This window comes from Nesoenas mayeri (assembly GCF_963082525.1).
Source record: "Nesoenas mayeri genome assembly, chromosome: 18".
NCBI lineage: Eukaryota > Metazoa > Chordata > Aves > Columbiformes > Columbidae > Nesoenas > Nesoenas mayeri.
The window spans coordinates 4,198,406-4,219,629 of record NC_137566.1 but is presented as its reverse complement, the minus strand read 5'-3'; the positions used below and the strand labels follow the sequence as shown (position 1 = coordinate 4,219,629).

At 48.9% G+C, this 21,224-nt stretch overlaps 1 protein-coding gene across 1 annotated transcript in view; it reads right to left on the bottom strand.

Moving 5' to 3' along the window:
* The window catches only part of EHMT1 (euchromatic histone lysine methyltransferase 1), a 56,426-nt gene that overhangs the window by 18,421 nt on the left and 16,781 nt on the right, over positions 1-21,224 (bottom strand). The window contains exons 4-16 of the mRNA XM_080355980.1: positions 19,813-19,949; positions 18,795-18,983; positions 17,489-17,569; positions 15,486-15,606; positions 13,604-13,735; positions 12,079-12,224; positions 9,139-9,282; positions 7,451-7,677; positions 6,143-6,307; positions 5,593-5,675; positions 4,233-4,339; positions 2,429-2,551; positions 52-153 (exon numbers count right to left, since the gene is read on the bottom strand). Of these exons, the coding sequence (XP_080212106.1) occupies positions 52-153; positions 2,429-2,551; positions 4,233-4,339; positions 5,593-5,675; positions 6,143-6,307; positions 7,451-7,677; positions 9,139-9,282; positions 12,079-12,224; positions 13,604-13,735; positions 15,486-15,606; positions 17,489-17,569; positions 18,795-18,983; positions 19,813-19,949 (1,757 nt within the window). The remainder of the gene's footprint in view (positions 1-51; positions 154-2,428; positions 2,552-4,232; positions 4,340-5,592; positions 5,676-6,142; positions 6,308-7,450; positions 7,678-9,138; positions 9,283-12,078; positions 12,225-13,603; positions 13,736-15,485; positions 15,607-17,488; positions 17,570-18,794; positions 18,984-19,812; positions 19,950-21,224) is intronic.

The window sequence follows — 21,224 nt, the reverse complement described above, 5'->3', positions numbered from 1 at the left end:
GACCCAGGTCGCAGAGAAAAGCAGCTTCTGCCCCTCGCAAAAAGGCCTCACCTGGCAGTTGACGTCCATCTTCCCATTGGAGAGCAGGTACTGAACAACGTCGTAGTGCCCCTTCTTGGCAGCCAAGTGCAGACACGTGGAGCCCTCCGCGTCCTGGACACAACCAGAGAACAAGCACTCAGGGACAGCCCTTCCCAGCCTTTCCCACATCTGACGACACCAGCAATGCTCAAAAACCAGCGGAGAAGTTCATGGATGGAGCAGAGGACTCCAAAAGCCCCCAGGTCACTGCCAGGAAGGGAGCGAGTAGCAGCAACCAACACCAGTGGGGAGCAGAGGGAGCTTCACGCAAAGCTCAGAGGTGCAACTTGTGCAGAGTAGGAACATGCAAAGGCTATGGGAAGTGACACCTTTGCAAAGCCAAGGGAAGGTACCAGCCCAAATCCTGGCAGATTAACGCTCCCCTTCCCTAACAGATGCTCTCCAACTCTCCTCCATGTGCTGGAGAGCCAAAGGGAGGCAGAAACCCCTTACAGAGGCAGAGCTTGCACTTTACAACAGAGAAGTGGGCTCGGCTCAACCTGAAATGCTCTGTTTATACATTTTTTTTCCTGCGTTTTATTAGCACAAGGCCTGATCCCAGCACCTGGCAGCAGGGCAGAGGGATGTCCTGCACAAGGGGCCAGGAGCCTCTCGAGAGAGCAACCCCCAGCGTGCCCATCCCTGCTGAGATGGGGGATAAAAACTGCAAAGCCTGAAAGGAAAACGCCTTTGGGAGCTGAGAATACAGGATCTGGTAGAGATGGACAGGCAGTGATTCATGACAGAGACACTCACACGCCACACGAAAGATCCTGGCTGGAGCCTGATTGGTATCAGGTGTTTATATCCCAAGAGCGTAGCACATAGAAAGGCCCAGAGACCAGGGAATGAGACCGAAAACCAAAATTACTCCTTCCTTCTAAGCCCCTAGAAGCAGCATCAGAGTGAGGGACAGTATAGCACAGGGCTGGGGACACGCTCTGACCAAGGATGGGACACCTCGGGTCAGGATTACACTGAGAGGGCTCCCTGGGTTAACAAAGGGGGTTCTACACCCCTAGAAGTTCCTGCCATGTCTGAATAACCCCACAGCTCTCCCCGAGCACGAGCCAAGGGCAGGTTCTCAACGCCACAGAGAGCAGACGTATTTTAATACAAAGTTCCTGGAGGTTTTGAGCGGGGCTTTTACATCCTATTAACAGGATCAACAGCTTCACCCCAGGGTCCCCAGCATGGCCCCGCAGGGCTGGGCAGCCTCGGCAGCAGCAAACGCCCCCATTTCTCAATAAACTGCAGTGTTGCTGCTTTCGAAAAGATGACTAATTTGGTGCAAGAAATTAATTAACATAATAAACCAGTCTAGACTTCAGACGTGATCTCAGGCTTCTAATTTGCTTTTGCAAGCTCAGGATTTTTTTCCTTCCCTTTACCTTTAGAAGCAAAATAAAAGCTTGTCTTTTATCTTCCACAGGAATAAATCAGGTGAGAGGTGTCTGGATTGCTCCAAGACACTCAGGACAGTGCTTGGCATGAACCCAAATCCACCTGTCCTGCCCTTTCCCCTTTCCAGGTCGGAACCAGGCTTACAAGGATCTGTTTTAGGCTTGGGTTGGGCAGCACTTGGTACCTTGTGCAATGCTCCTGACCTGCCGGCTCCTTCACGACAAGCGTGTCCTGGTCCTGCCGTACTCCCCGGCGACAGCCGAGGATCACGCCAACAGCAGCAGTATTGTAACTTATTGTAACAATAAGAACTTAACATGGGAAGGGTTCCTCTACTCCAAATAGCGTCTGATTTATGGGACTAATAAACGATCTGTACATTTTCCAAGATCATGAAGCAAGCAGAGCATGCTAAAGGCAAACAGACAGCTGCGCTTTATTGTAATTGTTTAAATTAAAGGGTAGAGTTTAAAGATGGGGTCTGATTTTGCCAGTGCAGCTTGACTGCAAGTAACCGCACGTCAGTCCTTTGGAAAGCAAAGCTTCCTCTGTCATTTTTGCTGGCTTGGCAAGCACCTAATTACCAGCCCATTTTAAAATGTCACCCCAAAATTCTCATTATTAGAGTCTAAAGAGAAAGAAACTCTGAAATCAAACTCCAAAATTCACTACAATGGATTTGTGACACTAATACTCAGCAGCCTCATGTCAAATTAAATACACCCTACATTTGGTGGCAGAAACTAATGTAGAAAGCGGCAGCAATTGCCCCAAACTGCTCCCAGCCAGGACACTGCACCGTTACAATGGTACGGCCAACAACCACAGCCTTGCCAAGACCAGCAAGCCCACATCCCCTCTGCCTGGGCACTTCAAACCTATCGAGAAAGAAATGGTGCAGAGAGGCTTTTCCAGGAGAAAGATATAAGGAATAAACAGCTACCTTAGGATCTACTAGTGCTCCAGCCTTGATAAGGTATTTCACAGTTTCCAGATGGTTGTTTTCTGCTGCTTCCATCAGTGGGGTCCTCTGGTCTTCAGAGCAGGTGTCTATATTAGCACCAGCCTGTTGAGAGGCCGAGGCAAATATAAGGACAGTTATAATAATTCCTGGTTAGCAGAGGAAGGGTGTGGGAGTAAAGGCTTAGTAGCAAGGTTTTTCCTGAAATTTAGGCATATTAAGTAGGGGGGTGGAAATTAAATAAAACCAGGAAAGCAGACAGGCCAACTTCGCCTGTTTTGAGAATGAGCACACACTGCCTGCCCGCTCTCCTGCCTTCTACAGCCAGGGCATACAACAGCTGGTATTAAATAACTCCTAATTATTAATGTATTTTGGACTGCTACTTTCTAGATAGTGTTTGTGTAACAATTTGGAAAAAATCCGCCTCCTTTTTCCGGCGGCTTTGTTTCCCCTGGTCTATCATTTCTACGGACATAATGAAGAAAACAAGCTCTTCCCAACATCACAAGCAACAGGAACAACTTGCTGATAGCAACAGAGGTGGGAGCTGTAAAAAAACCTCTTTGCTTAGCTCAGTAACCCACCCAATACTTGAAACCAAAAGAAAAATCTCAGAAACAGCACAATTCTTGGCAGGCCACGCGTGCATATATCCATGTGAAGCGCAGACCTGTTTACAGCAGCCACGCGCTGACTCAGGCTCACCTGGCACGAGAAGTTGGCTCCTTCGCATCCAGGTGCCTCCCACTGAATGCCTTTGTTTTGATTACTTTTAAATAGCTACAGCTATTTAAACCAGACCAGAGAAGAGGCATTTCAAGTTTAACAAGCTGGGTACATTCCCAGCCAAATACTGTGCTACTGCAGTAGCCAGACATGAGGGAAGAGACAAGAAGATGAAAGATTTTGGAAACCAACCAACCCTACTGATACTCAGTTCAAATTGTTTGTAATATTTCGCAAATTTTGCTCCTTTTGCTCATTCCGTTGTCTTCCCTTAGTTAAGTGAGTGAGAGCAGCAGGGTAGGCCTGGAGCTGTATCTTCAAACAGCACTTTGAAAGCCTCTGACTCCAGATGCTGAAATGCAACATCCCAGCAGGTTCATTTTCAAAGATGTGGAATTGCTGCTTCCTTCAAAGCCCTTTAAGGTTTTCCAGTCTCACAGGGTAAACAGAACACGCTTCCAGTCACTCCAGACAATGTATGCCAGTACAAAAAAGAAAAAAAATATCGCTTTTAAAATGCTTTTCTTGACGTCAGTTTGTAGCGGGTCCAATGAGAGCACCTCTGTCTTTGATCATCCTCTCTCAGTTTGAATCCAAATCTCAGACAATAAGCCATACTTGCATCTTTCCTTCTCTCCTTTTCACGTGCGGGACATTTACACCGCAGAGGAAAGTCCTGCTGGGGTTACTGAGGTTTTGGCAGAAGGGAAGACAGGGTGCGCTAGGTCCCACCCATCCTGGTTCCACAGAGCACCCTGGCAGAGCACCCAGGGCAGGGCACGCTCAGGTGTGTATGTCCCCATGTGCTCCCTGTGCCCCACATGCTCATTATCCAAACAGCAACGCTTGCTTGGAGAACCAGCTAGAAATACAGCCTCTAAGACCTCATGTTACCCTCCGTTACTCCTCCCTAAGCAAATCCTGAGAATAAATAGGGGTTTTTTTTAATAGGAGGGACATTTCAGTGCTGATTTCCAAGTGTGCTTTAGTCATGCGGGGCAGGAGACAAAAAACCACGGAAAACCGCTTGTACAGGAGAACGTAAGTGTAGACAAACCTGAATCAGCATATGGCAGATGTCCACGTGGCCAGACTCAGCGGCAGCATGGAGAGGGGTTCTCTTACTCTGATGCTCCATTTTAAAATTAGGGTCAATTCCATCCACTGGAAAACAGAGCAGAGATGCTTTCAAGCACAATTCAGAGATTAAAATATAACAGGAGAACCAGGTCTCAACTAAAAGGCTTTTTAAGGACGGGTTCCCAGTCCATCCTCAGCCTTCCTCATGACTCACTGCACATTCAAGCCAGAAAGACCTCGGGGCAGTCCCAGGACATTCAATACACAGCAGCCCCCAAACCCAGAGGTTCAGAGACACCATGGAATTTAATACCCTTAAGGCATTACAATTTCTACACAGGCCATCTCAGCGTAACAAAACCAACAAACACTATACAAGGATAAAAAGAAAATGAAATGCTGCTTTGTTTGAAGCGACACAAGCTGGAAACAACAGAAAGTCAGCACCACCTGGCCTTTCTGTCTCAGCACTATTAACTGCAATTAATATCAGCGATCCTTGTTGCATTCAGCAAACACAGGGCTGCAAAGTGGATGGAGCTTCTCCAACTACCACGAGCTCCGGATCTGCCCAGAGATTCTCACAGCTGTGCAAAGACTGACAGTGGTGATGACAGCCAGACAAAGATGTCTGGACGTGATAACATGTTGCATATGATGAGGCCGTAGTTAAATATCAATGAATAACGTTTTTGTGCTATTGAAGACACGAACAATGAAGCTAACACTTGCTAGAAGAAAAAAGTAGAATCTGATGAACGAAAAGAACAGAAAGCGTCCAAAAATGTACTGCAAAGTATGGACTGGAAAGGAAATGATCCCAAGGAAACACTGTGTCCCTCAAAGGGGGAGATTCCTCCGGAATATTTGTTGGTATAAACAAGCTCAGCAGCTCAAAGTCATCTGGTGACACGGCTACATACCCCAGAACAAACCCAGGGTATTGAAGGGCTGTTCCTTTCTGCTCTCTTGCTGACAAGTCTCAGTTTAAGCTGCTTCCCATCTTTTTACCTCTCTCCTGCATGTAAATACCTCACTATCCCATTCCATGGAAAGGAAAAGTTCTGTCGGACTGGAAAAATCACACATAGGTCATTTGGGGACAGAAACAGCTTCTCTGGCTAAAACCGTGCCCAAATGCAGAAACAGGTGGGAAGCAGCTCCACATTTCACAGAAAGATGAAGCCATTTCCAATGACGCATCCCTTGCAAAAGCGACTTTCTCCTCCAGCTCCTCTCCCGAGGGGCGGTGGGGAACGTGTCAAGCAGGGAACCGGGCTCTGGCAGGAGCTGTCAGCGCTGCCAGACACACCACGACCTGGGAAGGAGACACCTACCCAACATCAGCAGGACTTTCTGCAGCTCTCCTTGCCTTGCAGAGAAGTACAACTGCTTTGGATGGAACCGTAGCTTCTTGGGTCTGCAGGACAGGGGAAAAGAGGTGTAATGAATACTAATGGAAGAACATTTCACCCTACCCCACCACTACCCCGTGTGCATGACAAAGTCTGCTCCTACGGTACAGCTCCAGAGTCCCAACAAAACCCAAGAACTGCGCTCCAGAAGGAGATCTGGAAACTTCCAGCTGGAACCACAGCCAGCCTTGTTCTCATGAGGGCCACATGGTGCCACACAGCAACAAATTCTGGTCTTAGGACTGTAAATCGGAACTCCCAGTAGTTACACCTGGGGTTGGAGGGCCAGTGAAAAACTAAATCCTCCAGACATGTAGAGCAATGACTGTTCTCTTGAATCTGTTGGGGGTGACAAGTGACCGAAGTGAACAAAAAGGAGGTCTGAGTGGAGCGAAAGTGCAGAGAAGCTAAATCTCAATTTTCTCTAGGTGAAGCAACTTGAACTGGAGAGACCTAGTGGTTTTCTTCTTACTTTTCGGAGTCCAGGGCAATCAGGGCACTTTCCAGAGTTTCTTTAACTGGTCCCTGGGTCAGGCTAGTAGTGGGCTTTGGGAAAACCGAAGACCCAGCCATGTCAAACCCCTCAGCAGCCGAACTTTCTGGCTTGTCTTCTTCTGATAACCGCGTCCCAGTGCCACTGAGGAGAAGAAATCAAAGACAGCCAAAGCACAAGCATTAAAACCACACAACAGTGTGTATCTTATGCCAAAGAAGGAAAGGAAATGGATTTTAAATACACATAAGCTTAAGTGAAATTGAAACATCAAGCCAACATATTTTACAGCCTTTTCCAAAAGAACTTGCCCCAAAAAGGAGTTGCACTGCCCTATGATTACATTTTGACGTACTTAGTGCTACATGAAACCCAGGAAAATGGGGCCAGTCATAAAAGCCACCAGAACAAGATCAGATCAGACGGGAAGTCAGAGCACTGTTCAACACAGGGATGGCTTGATATGTGCTTTTCTCCACATTTTGATCCTCGCTTTATACCTGTGCCCACCAACGCTGTGGCTTGGTACTGCACCAATTTCCCTGTCACTTAGCAGACCTGGCAACATCAACTCATTCCACTGTTATTCCATTCCTAGGAATAAGAGGCAGGAATGGGTCTAGTTCCTAAACCCCCCGTATCTTCATGGCCTCTGCCCCAGCTCATCATGTGGCTGCTTTTAGACAGCATTTGGACACCAGGATTCAAGAAGCATTTGGACAACACCCTCAGACACACAGTGTGAACTGTGGGGTTGTCCTGTGCAGTGACAGGAGATGGACTCGGGGGATTGGACTAGATGATCTTTTGAGGTCCCTTCCAATCCCAAACATACTGTGATATTGTGACTCGATGAGCCTTGTGGGTCCCTTTCAACTCAGCACATTCTATGGTTCTACGTTGTGCTCTCTCCAACACACAAGAAACTTCTTCCTGGTGAGGGTGGCAGAGCCTGGCCCAGGCTGCCCAGGGAGGTTGTGGAGTCTCCTTCTCTGCAGACATTCCAACCCGCCTGGACACCTTCCTGTGTAACCTCATCTGGGTGTTCCTGCTCCATGGGGGGATTGCACTGGATGAGCTTTCCAGGGCCCTTCCAACCCCTGACATTCTGTGTGATTCTGTGTGACAGTGAGCACAACAAAACACGCTTGCAGATTCCTGCAGCTGAGTTTGGCTTGTCAGAGCAGGACCAGCAAGCACTTCGCTCCACCAGGAGAAGCGCAAGTGTCCAAATGCAAAGCCCGGTTTGGTGCAAGGTTTGGGATCTCCGGCTGCTCCCAGGCTCACCTCCCCGTTGTGGTGTCAGCTCTTCCTTCCACAGTCGCTGGTTTCTGCTGCTCGTAGGTCAGTGACACCGTTGAGGTCGTGTCAGCTTTTGCTATTGTCACCTCCTTGGCCTTGGAGGCATCTTCCCCGCAGTGTGGGCAGTAGCTCATGTCGTTGACCTGGGAGGCACAGTTCTTGTGGAAACGGTGGGAGATGCTGCTCTCGGGCTGACACTCCATGAAAGTGCCCTAAAGAAACCACAGAGGAGAAGTTCACACCTGGGTCAGCACGTGCCTTACCCTTGCACATGCTCATCCGCAGATCTCCCAAATACTTCATTCAGCACCACTCTCGTCCCTGGCGCTTCCAATACAGTAAGCGAGCACTGCCACTTCTTTAGAAGAGAACAAAACCAAGGTCACGGGGAAAAAACTCACTTGGTTAGGGACTGCAAAGCAAGTTTTTTAATTGCATTTGGGAAACAGAACCAATAAGTCCCAATTTTCAGCTCTTTCCTCGAACACGTGAAGTTCTTACATTTCCAGAAGTGCCAGTGTACTGTAAGGGTGCCCTCAAAACTGGAAGAGAAAACTTCAGACCTGCATTCTCAGCCAGCATTAAAACTACCTAACCAAGCTGTGCACAAATATTCAAGGACCAAACCCCAATATAACCTAAAGCATGAGACTTTTCTGCTTGGACCAGCCCCGTATGCTGTTTAACCCCAATAATGTGGCCGACTGCTCATTCAGACTGGGGCAACTCCTCCGAACTGAACTGAAGGTACCCCAGCATTGGCTGCCCTGTGATATCAGTGCTACCTGAAGCCCTGCTGTGCTCTGTGTTGTTAGTGATGGACAAACACTCCCAGCTTCATCTGCATGAACTATGAGATGTCGCTCAGAGATCTAAGACTGTGTAAGGAAAGGTCAGTTAAAACCCACTCTTCTTAATTCACGGTACTCCCAAGCAATCTGATCAACTCTATTTCAGCCTTCATGGGTTTTGAGGATTTTATCTTTTAGATGATCTTTGACTCAGCAGGAAAACCCAGGATGGCTCCATTTATTACATTTATAATAATGCTTGAAACTACCGTAGCATCTTTCATTGACAAACACTCGCATCAGACAATTAAGCCTCCCCATCACCCTGTGAGGCCCTCGACTGGTGCTTTTCAGCTTTACCAGGATGCTGACAACTTAAAGGACCGAACCACGCTATTAAAATCCTCGGTGGCAGAGGTAGAAGAAGCAGCAGCACATCTCCAACACTGCCTGTCCCAGCACCATCACTCGAGTTCCCCATCTAAACCCTCATTAGCAGACGGGGACAGAACCACTCTTGTGCACACAGATTCATTTACAAACCCAGGTAATACATTTTTTGATGTGATTCATATGCCCAGAGAAACAAAAAAAAACCCAATCACCCTCGTTCCAAAGAAATCCCTAATGGAAGACTTCCATTGTGTGCAATCCCAGTGAAAACCCTCCAGTAACACCCCTTGGGGTCTCCAGGATGGTAAAGGTGACAATGGCAGCTACCCTCACACACATTCCTATTGAAAATACCACCTGACGTGCTGTGGAACGAGGTGGAGCTGATGCCAGGCAGCCAGTAAACCCCTTTAGGTACCATCTCCACCGTCAGCTCTTCCAGCTCCTGCGCCAGGTCCCCCCTTCCCTAGATTGAGAGCAGGGACTTACTGCAGTGCAAAAGTATCCACAGCCAGGGCAACACTGGTGTTTCACCATCCTCCCTCTATGGTCCTCACACAGCACCAAAAGCTGGACTTTGTTAGACGGGCGCATCAGTTCATACTTAACCACACTGTTTGTGCATCGGCCCAGCTGGAATAGGAGAAATTAAAGGAAATGAAATCACTGGAGACCAAGAACACTCTCTGTGCTTGTGCGGAAGACGATTCTTTTTGCACGCTGCCTCGACGAGCCCTGGTTTTGTCACAGTAATTCAAACGCGTGCCAGATAGCATTAGCGGTGCGGCAGGAAGCTGTGAAAGATGCTCTTTCAGGAAGAAACGTATCATTTACTAACTAGCATGCATGTGGACCCCGAGTTGCTTGTAACTGGAAATAGGCAGCAGCCAAGCAGCGGCAGCAGGGGCAGTCCCAGGGGCCTGACTCACACAACACACGCTCGCCTTTTGCCAGGAAGAGCGGGTGGTGGTGACCAAGAGAACAAGACCATACGCACTAAATCTTGTTACTGTTCAGAAGTAGAAGTCACAGGAAGATAAAGCGAAAAATAATTGCTCTTTGCTGCCAGCAAAGTTATCGTCTGTACTGGTTCCAGCACTGGCCCCTGCCCAGACCACAGCAATGAACAGCCAGGCGTTCACGAGAGCTCGCCTGAAGTCATATTTTGAGCATGTTTTCCGAAGGATTTCACCAATGTACAGCTCTGGGCTTAAAAAGCTGCCTCCTCGTGCACCACCTTGCTTTGCTCTGTTAATGACAGCAGGCTCCATAATTTGGGTTCGCTTTTCCCCAGTGAGCGTTACAAGGATCAACGCTTCGCACGTCGATGACGTTTTCACATCCCAGCTGCCACCTGTGAGCATGACGTGACGCTCTTTGGGTTCCGTTAGCTCCTCTTGATCATAACCTTGGCTCTCCCCAGGTGCTTGGAAAAGGACAATTATAATCCAGAAATATAAACATGAAAGGCTGCTACAAGGAAACATCTCTACCGAAATCTGCGCCTGGTTTACTGCGCGCTGCCACCACGAGCAGAAGTCAGGAGCGCGGAGCCTGCTCGTCGCCCACCGACTGTCCCTCTGGGCTAGCAGAGGTTTGCTTTGCTGCTTTTCCTCAACAAAACTAGACTTCCTCTCTAAGTCTGTTTAACTCCACTTCTCCTGCAGAATGAACACCCCTACAGCAAAAGAGAATGGATTTGAACCTGGGCTCATCATCTCTGATCCAACTTACCCAAATTCCAGCTGCAAAGTCTATCTGTGGCTGTGACACTGGTGACACACAGAGCCCAGGGGCTGCGGGGGTGGCAGGAGGGGACCATTGACTTGACTTTACTTATGAGCTAAGGAAATTTGATTAACACATGAAAAGCTGCACTGTCCAGGTGAGGAAGTCCCTGCATTATTATGTCACACTATATTGTTTGTTAGAAACTATAAAAGAAGTATGAAATGAGGAACTGCTAATTTCCAACCATTAGAGAGTGCAGCGGGGTGCTCATAATTATTTATAACATTCTCCGAGGACAAGACAGTCTGGAGAAGCCACTATTCACACATATAATATTCTTACAACACCTATGAGTCACTTATCCTATTACGAAAAGGAATCTAACAGAAAGCGTGGCCTTTGCTACCTCTCTCTCTGATTTATCCAGGGACAGAACTATCAAGCCACCATGTACACCAGAAGAAACTCTTTCATATACTTTTTGTTTATTTAGAAATCCTGGGGTCCCCCTCTCTCCTATAAGTCTCCGGGGCATTCTCTCTTCAATGAATTGATTTTGCCATGCTTTGGAAATTCCCTTCTGTACAGGTACCAGCATGTACGAACAGAAGCAGAGATGGGCTGCAAATCTGATTATCCCTCTCTCCCTCCATCCACCCTTCTCCTGCGATCCTACAGAACTAGGGATGTTTTCACTCCTTGTCCTACTCCCAGCGAGTATCAGCACACTGCAGTGTGAGCACAGCTCAGATTGTAAAAGAAATCCAAATGCAAAAGGAGGATCAACTGAGCGTGTTCCTGTCCTGCAGCCTCACTTCCCAGACTGGGAGGGAGTCGCTCCTGCCACTTCCACCCTTCCGGAACCAGCAGAGCCCAACTCGCTCAGCTGTGATGGACTGAAAGGCACCGAGTGCCATCACAAGGGGTAACGGGTTCAAACTGGAACACAGGAGGTTCCACTTCAATATGAGAAGAAACTTGTTCCTGATGAGGGTGGCAGAGCCTGGCCCAGGCTGCCCAGGGGGGTTGTGGAGTCTCCTTCTCTGCAGACATTCCAATCCGCCTGGACACCTTCCTGTGTAATCTCATCTGGGTGTTCCTGCTCCATGGGGGGATTGCACTGGATGAGCTTTCCAGGTCCCTTCAACCCCTGACATTCTGGGATCCTGTGATTTTCAGTGAGCCAGACCTGGGGGCTGCACAGGGTTGCCAAGACAGAGGAAGATTTGTAACAGAAGATGCTTGGGGAAGAGCAGGAGAGAGGAAGGCCAGGGCAGGTGGAGGGCATGCCACGTTCCCAAAACTCAAGAGCTGGCTACGGAAATGTTTGTATCATCACCATCATACTCAGGGGAAACTAGCTCCGAGCCTCCTCTGATCGGATATGCTCATGCTATTGTATTTTAGCCCACCCGGCCTGAAGTGCGTCAGTGAGATCAACTCGATCCAGCCGCGCAGGCCAGGACAAGCAGAGGGATCCACCCAGCGCAGAGCGCACCACCTCGCGATGGTGCAAAGCACACAGCGCGCTGCAGCCCCCAGCTTAGCGAGCGAGACGGTTCCCTTTGCCATGCCCAGCCTAGCAGGATGCAAAGACCTCCGTGTGACCCAGCACATGTTTCCAGCACAGCTTTTTAGTCTTTATGTCTTTGTCTTCAGCAGGAAAGTCTGCGAGAAGCTGAAAAGACAGGCTCCTACCTCGTTGTCCACACTCTCGGTGGCCATGCACTGGTTGTTGGCGAGTGTGGTGATCTCTCTGCTTTTGGGGGTTTCCATTCGACAGCTACAGAGGGGAACTTCTTGGAGCCCATCCACTTCCATTGCTTCAGGACCATTGGAAAGACCTGGAGTAGATAAGACCAGTAAATCAACTCTGTAATTCTCTTCCAGGAGAAAAGGATCAGTCCATCAAACACCACCTGTGCCCTGGGGCATCTTCCTGCTTTCAAGGCATTATCTGCACCCTGTAAAAGAGACCCGTTTCTTATAACAGTTGGGGTTTGCAAATGGATCCTGTACTTTCTAAGTCCAGCCACGCTACAGATGACTGTGCTGAAATCAAGAATAAGAAGTTGAGAACAGTTTACTCTGCGAAAACCTCAACAAGGAAGAACAACGATGACGTACAGATTTTTATCACCCGGTCTCTCCTCCCCACCCGCCCCACAACACTGTGTTCTGGCATCAGAAGATTTGTAGGAAACCACCTGGAGTTGGAAATTTGAATAGTTAGTGGAGTGATAAATAGAGAATACCAGGAAAGCACAAACTTCTATTTGCAGAGGCTTATTATACAGATGGGAAAACAAAATTCCTGGGACTATTCGGTCTCAGCCAACCAAGAAATATTTATTTTGGAAAGCGAACAAACCAGGGAAAAGACAGCAGTACGATGTTGAGACGCTCTTGCCTTCTCCTCATCCCTTTCTCTCAGATATTTAACATTTTCAAACCTATTTAAAGGTGGATAATGGCTTTTGAGGGGGCTCACCGCCAGGTATGGGGGCCCAGCATGAATGTTCTTGTGCCGCCTCTGGACTCAGCTCAATCACTACGTTACCCACGACTGCTAAACGCTGGCCTAACGACAAAGCGGTTGCTTTTAGTCCTGTGCTCATATTCTAATCCTACACAGTCAACTCTTTGCAATGTTTTCATCACAGAAGCAAACCCTCCAACATTTTTCTTCACATTGGTGTCCCAAGCTTTCCCTACCCAAACCTGCTACGGGATTGAGTCCCAGTGAGAAGGAACCATGCTGCTATTTTTCAAGTATTTTGAAAGGAGAGTTATTTCGCCGCAAAGTTTCAACGATTAACTTCATCCTCTTTAGCAACGGCATCACTCCTCCCCACAGCATCCTGCCCAGGGCTACAAACCCTGCAAGGAGTTTCCCTTAGCCAACCGATTCCAAAAACCAAGCCTAGAGAAGGGCTGTTTCAAGACATCCGAGCAGAGGGAAAGTCCTTGTGGTATTTGGTAACTCTTGCCCATCCTGACCCTCAGCAGTTGTGGGTGAGCTGTTGAGGGGTCCAAGGAGATGTCCCAGCTTGCCTGTCCCACTCGGTTCCCCATCTCCAAGGGTCCCGGTCACTCTGTGGCCAGTCTGGTCCCCACAGCCACCAGGGGGCAGCCGGGACCCCGATTGTCACCGGTAGAACAAAGCCCCCATTTCCGGGTCTTGGTCCCCATAAAGCTCGGTGGTCAGGCAGTACCCACTGACCTGCGGCCGGTGAGGAGAGGATCCCCTTGACCCGGAGATCCAGGGAATCCAGGGACACCTCCATGTATTCCATGCTGTTCTCCTGGCCAGGGCCTTCTCTGCTTCCCAAAGATGATTTATAAGCTTCAGCACCTGCATGGAAACACACGGGTATTTACACAGCTAAAAAAATAATAATAATACAATAAATGAATTGCATGCAAGCATGTGTAAAGGCCATATTTAAGCAAGCAGGCTGTATGCAGGCTCTTCAGAGAAGCCACAAGTAGAGATGCACGCAGAATTATGAATATACAACATCTGGGCATATATGGCATGATGGATCTCTTATTTCCTTCCCTGTCTGATCAGACAGAATTTTCACTTCCACTTATGCAGGTAACAATTAAAGAAAAAGAACAAATAAGGCAAGTTCTGCCTCTGAAAGGCGCGTCTGCCTGCTGCTGTGCTTAAATGGCACAAGGAAGGGATGAAACCCGGGCTCAGCGCACCCTCCTGTCTCCAACCTGCTGCAAAGGGCTCCCTGAACACTCCAGCCAGGCAGGGAGAACCAGCTCATCATGTACATCACAAAGAGGACAAGGCAGGTGACATTCAGCTTAATGGGAGGGGAAAAACATAAAAGCCAAGTTCTGGCTCTAAATGAACAAAGCTGCTGCTGGGAAGAGATCGCGCAGGGATACCCCCCGGGAGGAGGCTGCGTGGGGACCCCTCGGAGCCTTTGTGGGAATTGTCAGTCTCTTTGCACTCCCTTGGCTTCGCTTTCTCTCCTGGTTTGCTTCTCCCACTGGGGCTTGGCCAAGAGACTTGTGTTAGCCTGAAGGACTGGCTGCCACCTTCATCGAGGAAGTGGAAAACCAGTCTGCCTCTAAAATTAAGAATTAGCTATTTGTTCTGATCAATGGTCCCCAACTCTTCTTGAGAAAGCAGCTGACTTGTGAAGAAGAGGAGCAAACGAGATCATAGAATGTCCTTAGCTGGAAGGGACCCATGAAGATCATAGAGTCCAACTCCTGTTCCTGCATATGACAACCCCTGACAAACTCCAGGCACACACCAGAGGCTGAAACATGGTCATTTAGCTCAGAAGCAGCCATAAATCTGCTGATGAGCAAGTCGCCTGTTTGCAAAGAATCAGCAAACAAAGGAGGATAAACCCTTTGACGGCAATGGACATGTGAAACCTCAATAATGAAGCTGAAAGCACAGCTTCACTCCACAGAGTACCCACTTTTTTTTAATACCCATCTTGTTACATTTCCTGAAGAAGAATCAGATCCAGTCTGTGCTCCCAGCCCTCCCCACCCCACAGCTTTCAGGGGACAAAGGACACTGAAACCTTCTTTAGAGTGCTGGGTAACTTAGGTCAAACAAGAATGACCACGTGAACAACACCCACACCATTTGATGGCCTGGAGGTAGGTCATTAAAAACACAACCAAAGACAACCCGCACATTCCATTCAGATAGACAAACATCCATATAAAAGCAACCAAGCATCACTGTGAGGTGGTTCTGCCTTTCTCTTCTGCATCTATTCCCACTCCCTGAATTCACGAGACATGAATCCACATGAACACATATCCATGAGGTCTTTTTTTTGCATACTCTAAAATAAATGGAGTTCATGAAAAACAAAATGTTCCTCCAGCATGCCAAGTATAAAGCCACCTCATATCTATTTATTCTGCTGTTAGAGTGTGCACACCAGCAGTTACTGCCCATGAGATGCAAGTTCACACCCTGGCTGATCATATATACAGCCCATCCTGGCCAAGGAAGAGTGAGCTCCGCAGACAGCCAACACCTTATGGGCCCTGGGTCCTTACCCCTCCCACCTAGGAGGCTAATTTCTGTGTAATGAAGAAACATAATTAGTTACCTAGCACACTGGCTTGTTTCTTTTTATTCCTCCGTCTCCTCTTGCGGGTGGGTTTCAGCCACGGACTGTCCATCTTTCCTTTCCTCTTCAGCAGCTTCTTCTTGATGCTGGACTCAGAGCTCTGAAGAACCAGAGAGGCCACGTGCGTGTCAGGCATGTTGGCATCAGTGGCCTTTGCGCCCATGAGAAAGAGCCTTCTCGCGGCTTAAGTGATGCGAAAAGGCCTTAAGGACGGGGGTTCGAAATCAAGGGGCGCTAAGATGCCTTTTATAGTGCCAAAAAGGAAGCACAAGCCCACGTGTGGGTGTATTTCCTGCCATTTCAGTAGCGCACGCTTCACTTTCTCTTCCACCACGCTCATGGCAGCAGCCGAGCACCTCTGTGCAGCAACGCAAGTACACAGGCACACGCACACTTTTAGCTTCTCCCCCAAAAAATGGTGTAAGTATTGACATCGCTTCACAGTCGTGCTAGAAAACGCCAACAAAACCCCCACCTTGCACCTGAAGAGCCACCTTACAGGGTTGGAATGGACCCGGGCAGAATTGAACTCTACAGCAGCAGAGCAGCCCCTTCCCTCACCAAGGTACAGGGTAGCAAATATTCAGACATGTATATGGATCTAAACAGAGTTTGGGTTTAAAAACATGCAGTTGTCTGTGGTGGGTTCTCAAAATCAACATGGGAATGGGGGGCACCCCACCCCCATAAGGCAGCCTTCAAAGCACCCATCATAAAACCCACGTTCCAGCTGAAACCACCAGCTCCTGGTGCTCATCATCTCCCACAGCCACCTGTGAAAACACTCCTGATACCATCACAGTGCTGGACCAGGCCCTACCTTCATCAGGAGCTGACGCTGCACCAAGTGATCACAGTGGTGAAGCCGGGAGCAGGCGGTGCTGAGCCCCAGCTCTCCAGGGCAGCTCTACGAGGTGGCTACGCTGCCCCTATAACCGTCCCCAGCGTGGGCTCAGTTGTGCCCCACCACGTGGCTTTAACACAATTGCATGACACCGCTGGTGGGGGAGAGGTTTGTGTCTGAGCCAGTTTCTGTCTGGGGAACCGACTGACTCACCAGAGCAAAAACCACCGTCTAGGATGTGGAGATACGACCTGGGAGTTTGGACTTGAGTGCAAGCTCAAGCCTTGGTTTGAGCTAACGCTACAGACTGGCCTCAGCTACACAAAGAAAGGGGCAGCCCCTCTGGCTCCTGTCGTGTCAGAGCACAAGGAACAAGACCCTGAAGAGCTCCAACGATTCACTTGGTATTATAGTAATTTCTACCTTCAGCTCAAAACATCAAGAAAATGAAGCCAAGAATTTTCTCAAGGTGACTGAAGAGTTGGGGTGCCTTAAATGCTGGCTCCTCAACTTGAGGTGCTGTGGAAAGGGAGCAAAATTTTAAAACAAAGTGGAGGGCGGAGGGTCGAGACAATCAATGAACAACAATTTAAATTGAAAACAAAACAGGTTCTCTTCACCAGCCATCTAAAAATCACCGACAGCTGGTGAAAGTCTTGCCCTAGCACTAAACTGACAACATCCTAGGGAAAGCGTCTGTCTGTCTGTTCTTTGTATGCTTCCCTGATAAGAGCTGCTGGTTCACCTGGTGCCATGAGGTGACATGTCAAAACAACATGGGCATGGGTTTGTGAACAACTTGGGCTCCTACCACTCCCCAAGTCTGCTGACTCTGAAGAATTTAAGCACCCTTAAATATTTCTAACATTCAAATGATTACAAGCAGTCAACACCTTGTCGAAAACAACAAAAGCCCATTAATTAGCATCAGAAAGCAATTAACTGTATCACAGATCAGGGTTAAGCACCTCGTGGAAAATAATGTTCTGTGTGTGGGTGGTTTCAAAGAGCGAGTTTTGTCAGAGAGACATGAAACTGCACCGCTTTGCGCTGCCGCTCTGTCTCTGGCAGCAGCGCGAAGGGGAAATTATGATCAACACGACAAAGGGTGAAAGACACATTTAGCAGCCAGGCTTACCAAGTCAGACTCATCTCCGTCTTCCTCCTCCTCCCCAGACTCCACAGACTCTTGTTCCTCCTCAGACTCGCCATCGTCAATCTGCAGCCACCATTTGCCCAAGAACAGAGTGAGTCAGTCAGGTCAGGTCACTCAGAGCAGAGCATCCCCCCATTGTCCTGCTGTGTCCCCACCCAGCAGAGCATCCCCCCATCATCCTGCTGTGTCCTCATCCAGCAGAGCATCCCCCCATCATCCTGCTGTGTCCCCACCCAGCAGAGCATCCCCCCATTATCCTGCTGTGTCCTCATCCAGCAGAGCATCCCCCTCCATTGTCCTGCTGTGTCCTCACCCAGCAGAGCATCCCCGCATCGTCCTGCTGTGCCCTCATCCAGCAAAGTATCCCCCCATTATCCTGCTGTGCCCTCATCCAGCAGAGCATCCCCCCATTATCCTGCTGTGCCCCCACCCAGCAGAGCATCCCCTCATTATCCTGCTGTGTCCTTATCCAGCAGAGCATCCCCCCATCGTCCTGCTGTGCCCCCACCCAGCAGAACATCCCCCCATCGTCCTGCTGTGCCCCCACCCAGCAGAGCATCCCCTCATTATCCTGCTGTGTCCTTATCCAGCAGAGCATCCCCCCATCGTCCTGCTGTGCCCCCACCCAGCAGAACATCCCCCCATCGTTCTGCTGTGCCCCCACCCAGCAGAACATCCCCCCATCGTCCTGCTGTGCCCCCACCCAGCAGAGCATCCCCACATCGTCCTGCTGTGTCCCCACCCAGCTCCAAGCTGCACATGCACTAGCACAATTTCCCTTCCAGGACAAGAACTCCAAGGCTGTCGATGCACATCATGGTACATGCATGGGGACAGTAAAGGGGAAAAAATTCAACCCCAGAATAAAGTTTTCCAACCAAATCTTAACTCCCTTGGTTATACAAAAGCAGCCTTATGTCTACGCTATGTATCATGATTTGGGAAAAAAAAAATGAACTAAATCCATTTTAGTGCTTTAGCAGATGTTACAAGATTAGGAAGACACCTCTTGCTGGTTCAGTGAATCTCATAACTAAATGTGGTGGGGGTTCTGTGGATCACAGCTGATGTAGCAAGGCTGAAACTGGGGAGCAGGTGGGGTAACGCTCACAGGTGCACTGAGGAGCAGGAAATGGTCAGCAAATAGCCTCACTACCCCTGCTGCTCTTTCTGCCACCCTGCAGGCTAAAAAAACCTAGAAATGGCCTCAACTCCCACCACTCCCATCCCACGTGCACAAGCAGAGACCCATCTGCTCCCTCAAGCCCTGCACAGGGCACGCGAGTACCTTTCTGGCGTTGTCTGCATCGGAAGCGCTGTCTTTAGAGGTCCTGTTGTCATCTGCAGGAAACAGAGCTGCCTGTTCTGCTCCATGATCATCCTCCTCTTCCAACTCATCTGAGTCTTCCTCTTCGGAGTCTACATCTATGCTTTCCCCATTGACGTGAGGGCTGGCGTCACCCAGGTCCTTGTCGCTCTGAAAAGTCATCCAAGCACATGAGCCACAAAGGCAACAGCAATTCATAGGACAGAGCAGCTGAACCCATTCATCCCAGAACACCTCCGTGCAAGGAACCCTAAAAATGCTGGGGAAAGCTGGCTATGTGTCCACCCAGAGCTCTTCAATGAGCTGAGAGCCTGCCATGTGTCACCAAACCTTGCTGATGTGGGGTCCGAGGAGCCACGAGGGGTCATTCTGGACTCAGGTGGTTGTACAAAGCATTGAGGGGAGGAGCGTGGCTGGGCAGGAGCCTTCAGCCAGACCCCTGCGGTCTAATTCAAACACAGGCAGCTCCAAAGGTGCAAGAAGGTTTCTAGGGAATGGAAAGGGAAGTTAAATCACAGAGGGATGTTCACTCCCCTCCATGAAAGCCTAACAATGTTCTCCTTGAATTCAAAGATCAAAACTTCAGGGCACGGGCTGCAGCAAAAGCAGAACTGCATCAGTTAATTAATCAGTTGTTTTGCCATAAAGCCTCAAGCAGCAACACTAGACAGTTACCTTGAGGATATCAAAACAAAACGGTTACCACAGGGGATATGCTTGAAAACCCTCCAGCTCCTCAGGACTCACGGGACAGAAGGGGAACATTCACTGGAAAACTTTTGTCTCAAAAAGCCATTTTCAAAGCAGGAAGGCTGCTACGGGCAGAACGCTGCTGCCAGAGAGATGCAGACTCAGAACAGAAGATGCTCATGGCAACAAGCAAGTGTATTCCTGTGCCCATCCATGCGGTTGGTGCGCCAGGACAAGGGACAAGTGTGGTGACACCAAACACATCCAGTGGGCTCAGCACTCCCCTTACCTTGGCACCCACAGAGGAATGAGTTATGCTCTTAAACATCTCGATCATTGTTCTCTGTTTTAACACTTTGGTCTTTTTCTTGGGAACCAGGCTATAGGTTCCCATCCTCCGCTTTTTCTTCCGAGATACTGCAGCAGCTGGAAAAGAGAAGCAAAGGAAACCCAAAGTTTGCTCAGGATGGAGAGCAGAGGCTGTACTGTGGGGGAATCACATCTGAGGGCACAATCTGAGAAAAAGGCTTCCCACCTCAAATGATTTATTTACAAGTCAACCAAAAGATGATGCACGCATCAGTGCAAACATACAACGAGCTTTCTGCCAGAGTCGAAAACCCATCCAAATTCTGAGAATCCTCTCCACAATCCTTCTGGCCCCAGCATCACCACCCAGAACATCAAGTCCTTAAATTAGCCTGCGTTTGGTAGTATCACTTATGCCATCGGAGGCTGAACACAACTTGCTCAAATAGATACTGCAAGGTTAATAACACCAGCTTCAATGAAAGTGATCATACAATAACACAGAGCACACAGGGAAATGGTACCTTAAATAAAGAGCCTTTTGCCATTTAACCTCATTTCACACCTACTAGGGAAGTTTGATTTCTTTCATTCCTTTGATTTGATCTTAATTTGTTAAGTCTCCCGCTTGGCCTTCTAATCAAATCAGTCATCACACCTCACTGCCTGATGCTGCCTTTGGTGAACACGTATCAGACGGATGCTCAGTGCAGGTTCCTTTACGAACAGAGCACAGCAGGGAACAGGCAACGTCAGCACGTTTGCAGCTGTACAGCCTGTTCCTTGAAAGCATTTCTTCATCTCCCACTATGATGAAATTTCACCAAAAACCTATGAAGAGACCTCTCCAAACATCTGTTAATCCTATTAAATTTATTTACAAGGATGCAGTTTATGGTAACCAGCTGTTGCGGTGATACGCGAAGTCCCTCAGAATTCATAGAAACATCTTCAGGGTGCGACACAGGAAGAGAGTGTCTCCTCTAGTAACAATTTTTAGCAGAAGACTGATCCTCAGTGTGGTTGTGCCTGATAGAATCATAGAATCATTTTGGCTGGAAAAGATCCTCAAGATCATCAAGTCCAACCATAACCCACCCCTGGCACTGCCCCATGTCCTGAGAACCTCATGTCCGTCTGTCCAGCCCTCCAGGGATGGTGACTCCAGCACTGCCCTGGGCAGCCTGTTCCAATGCCCCACAGCCCTTTGGGGAAGAAATTGTTCCCCACATCCAACCTCAACCTCCCCTGGCGCAACTTGAGGCCGTTTCCTCTGCTCCTGGCGCTTGTTCCTGGGGAGCAGAGCCCGACCCCCCTGGCTCCAAGCTCCTTTCAGGCAGTTCAGAGATCAGAAGGTCTCCCCTCAGCTCCTGTTCTCCAGCTGAACCCCCC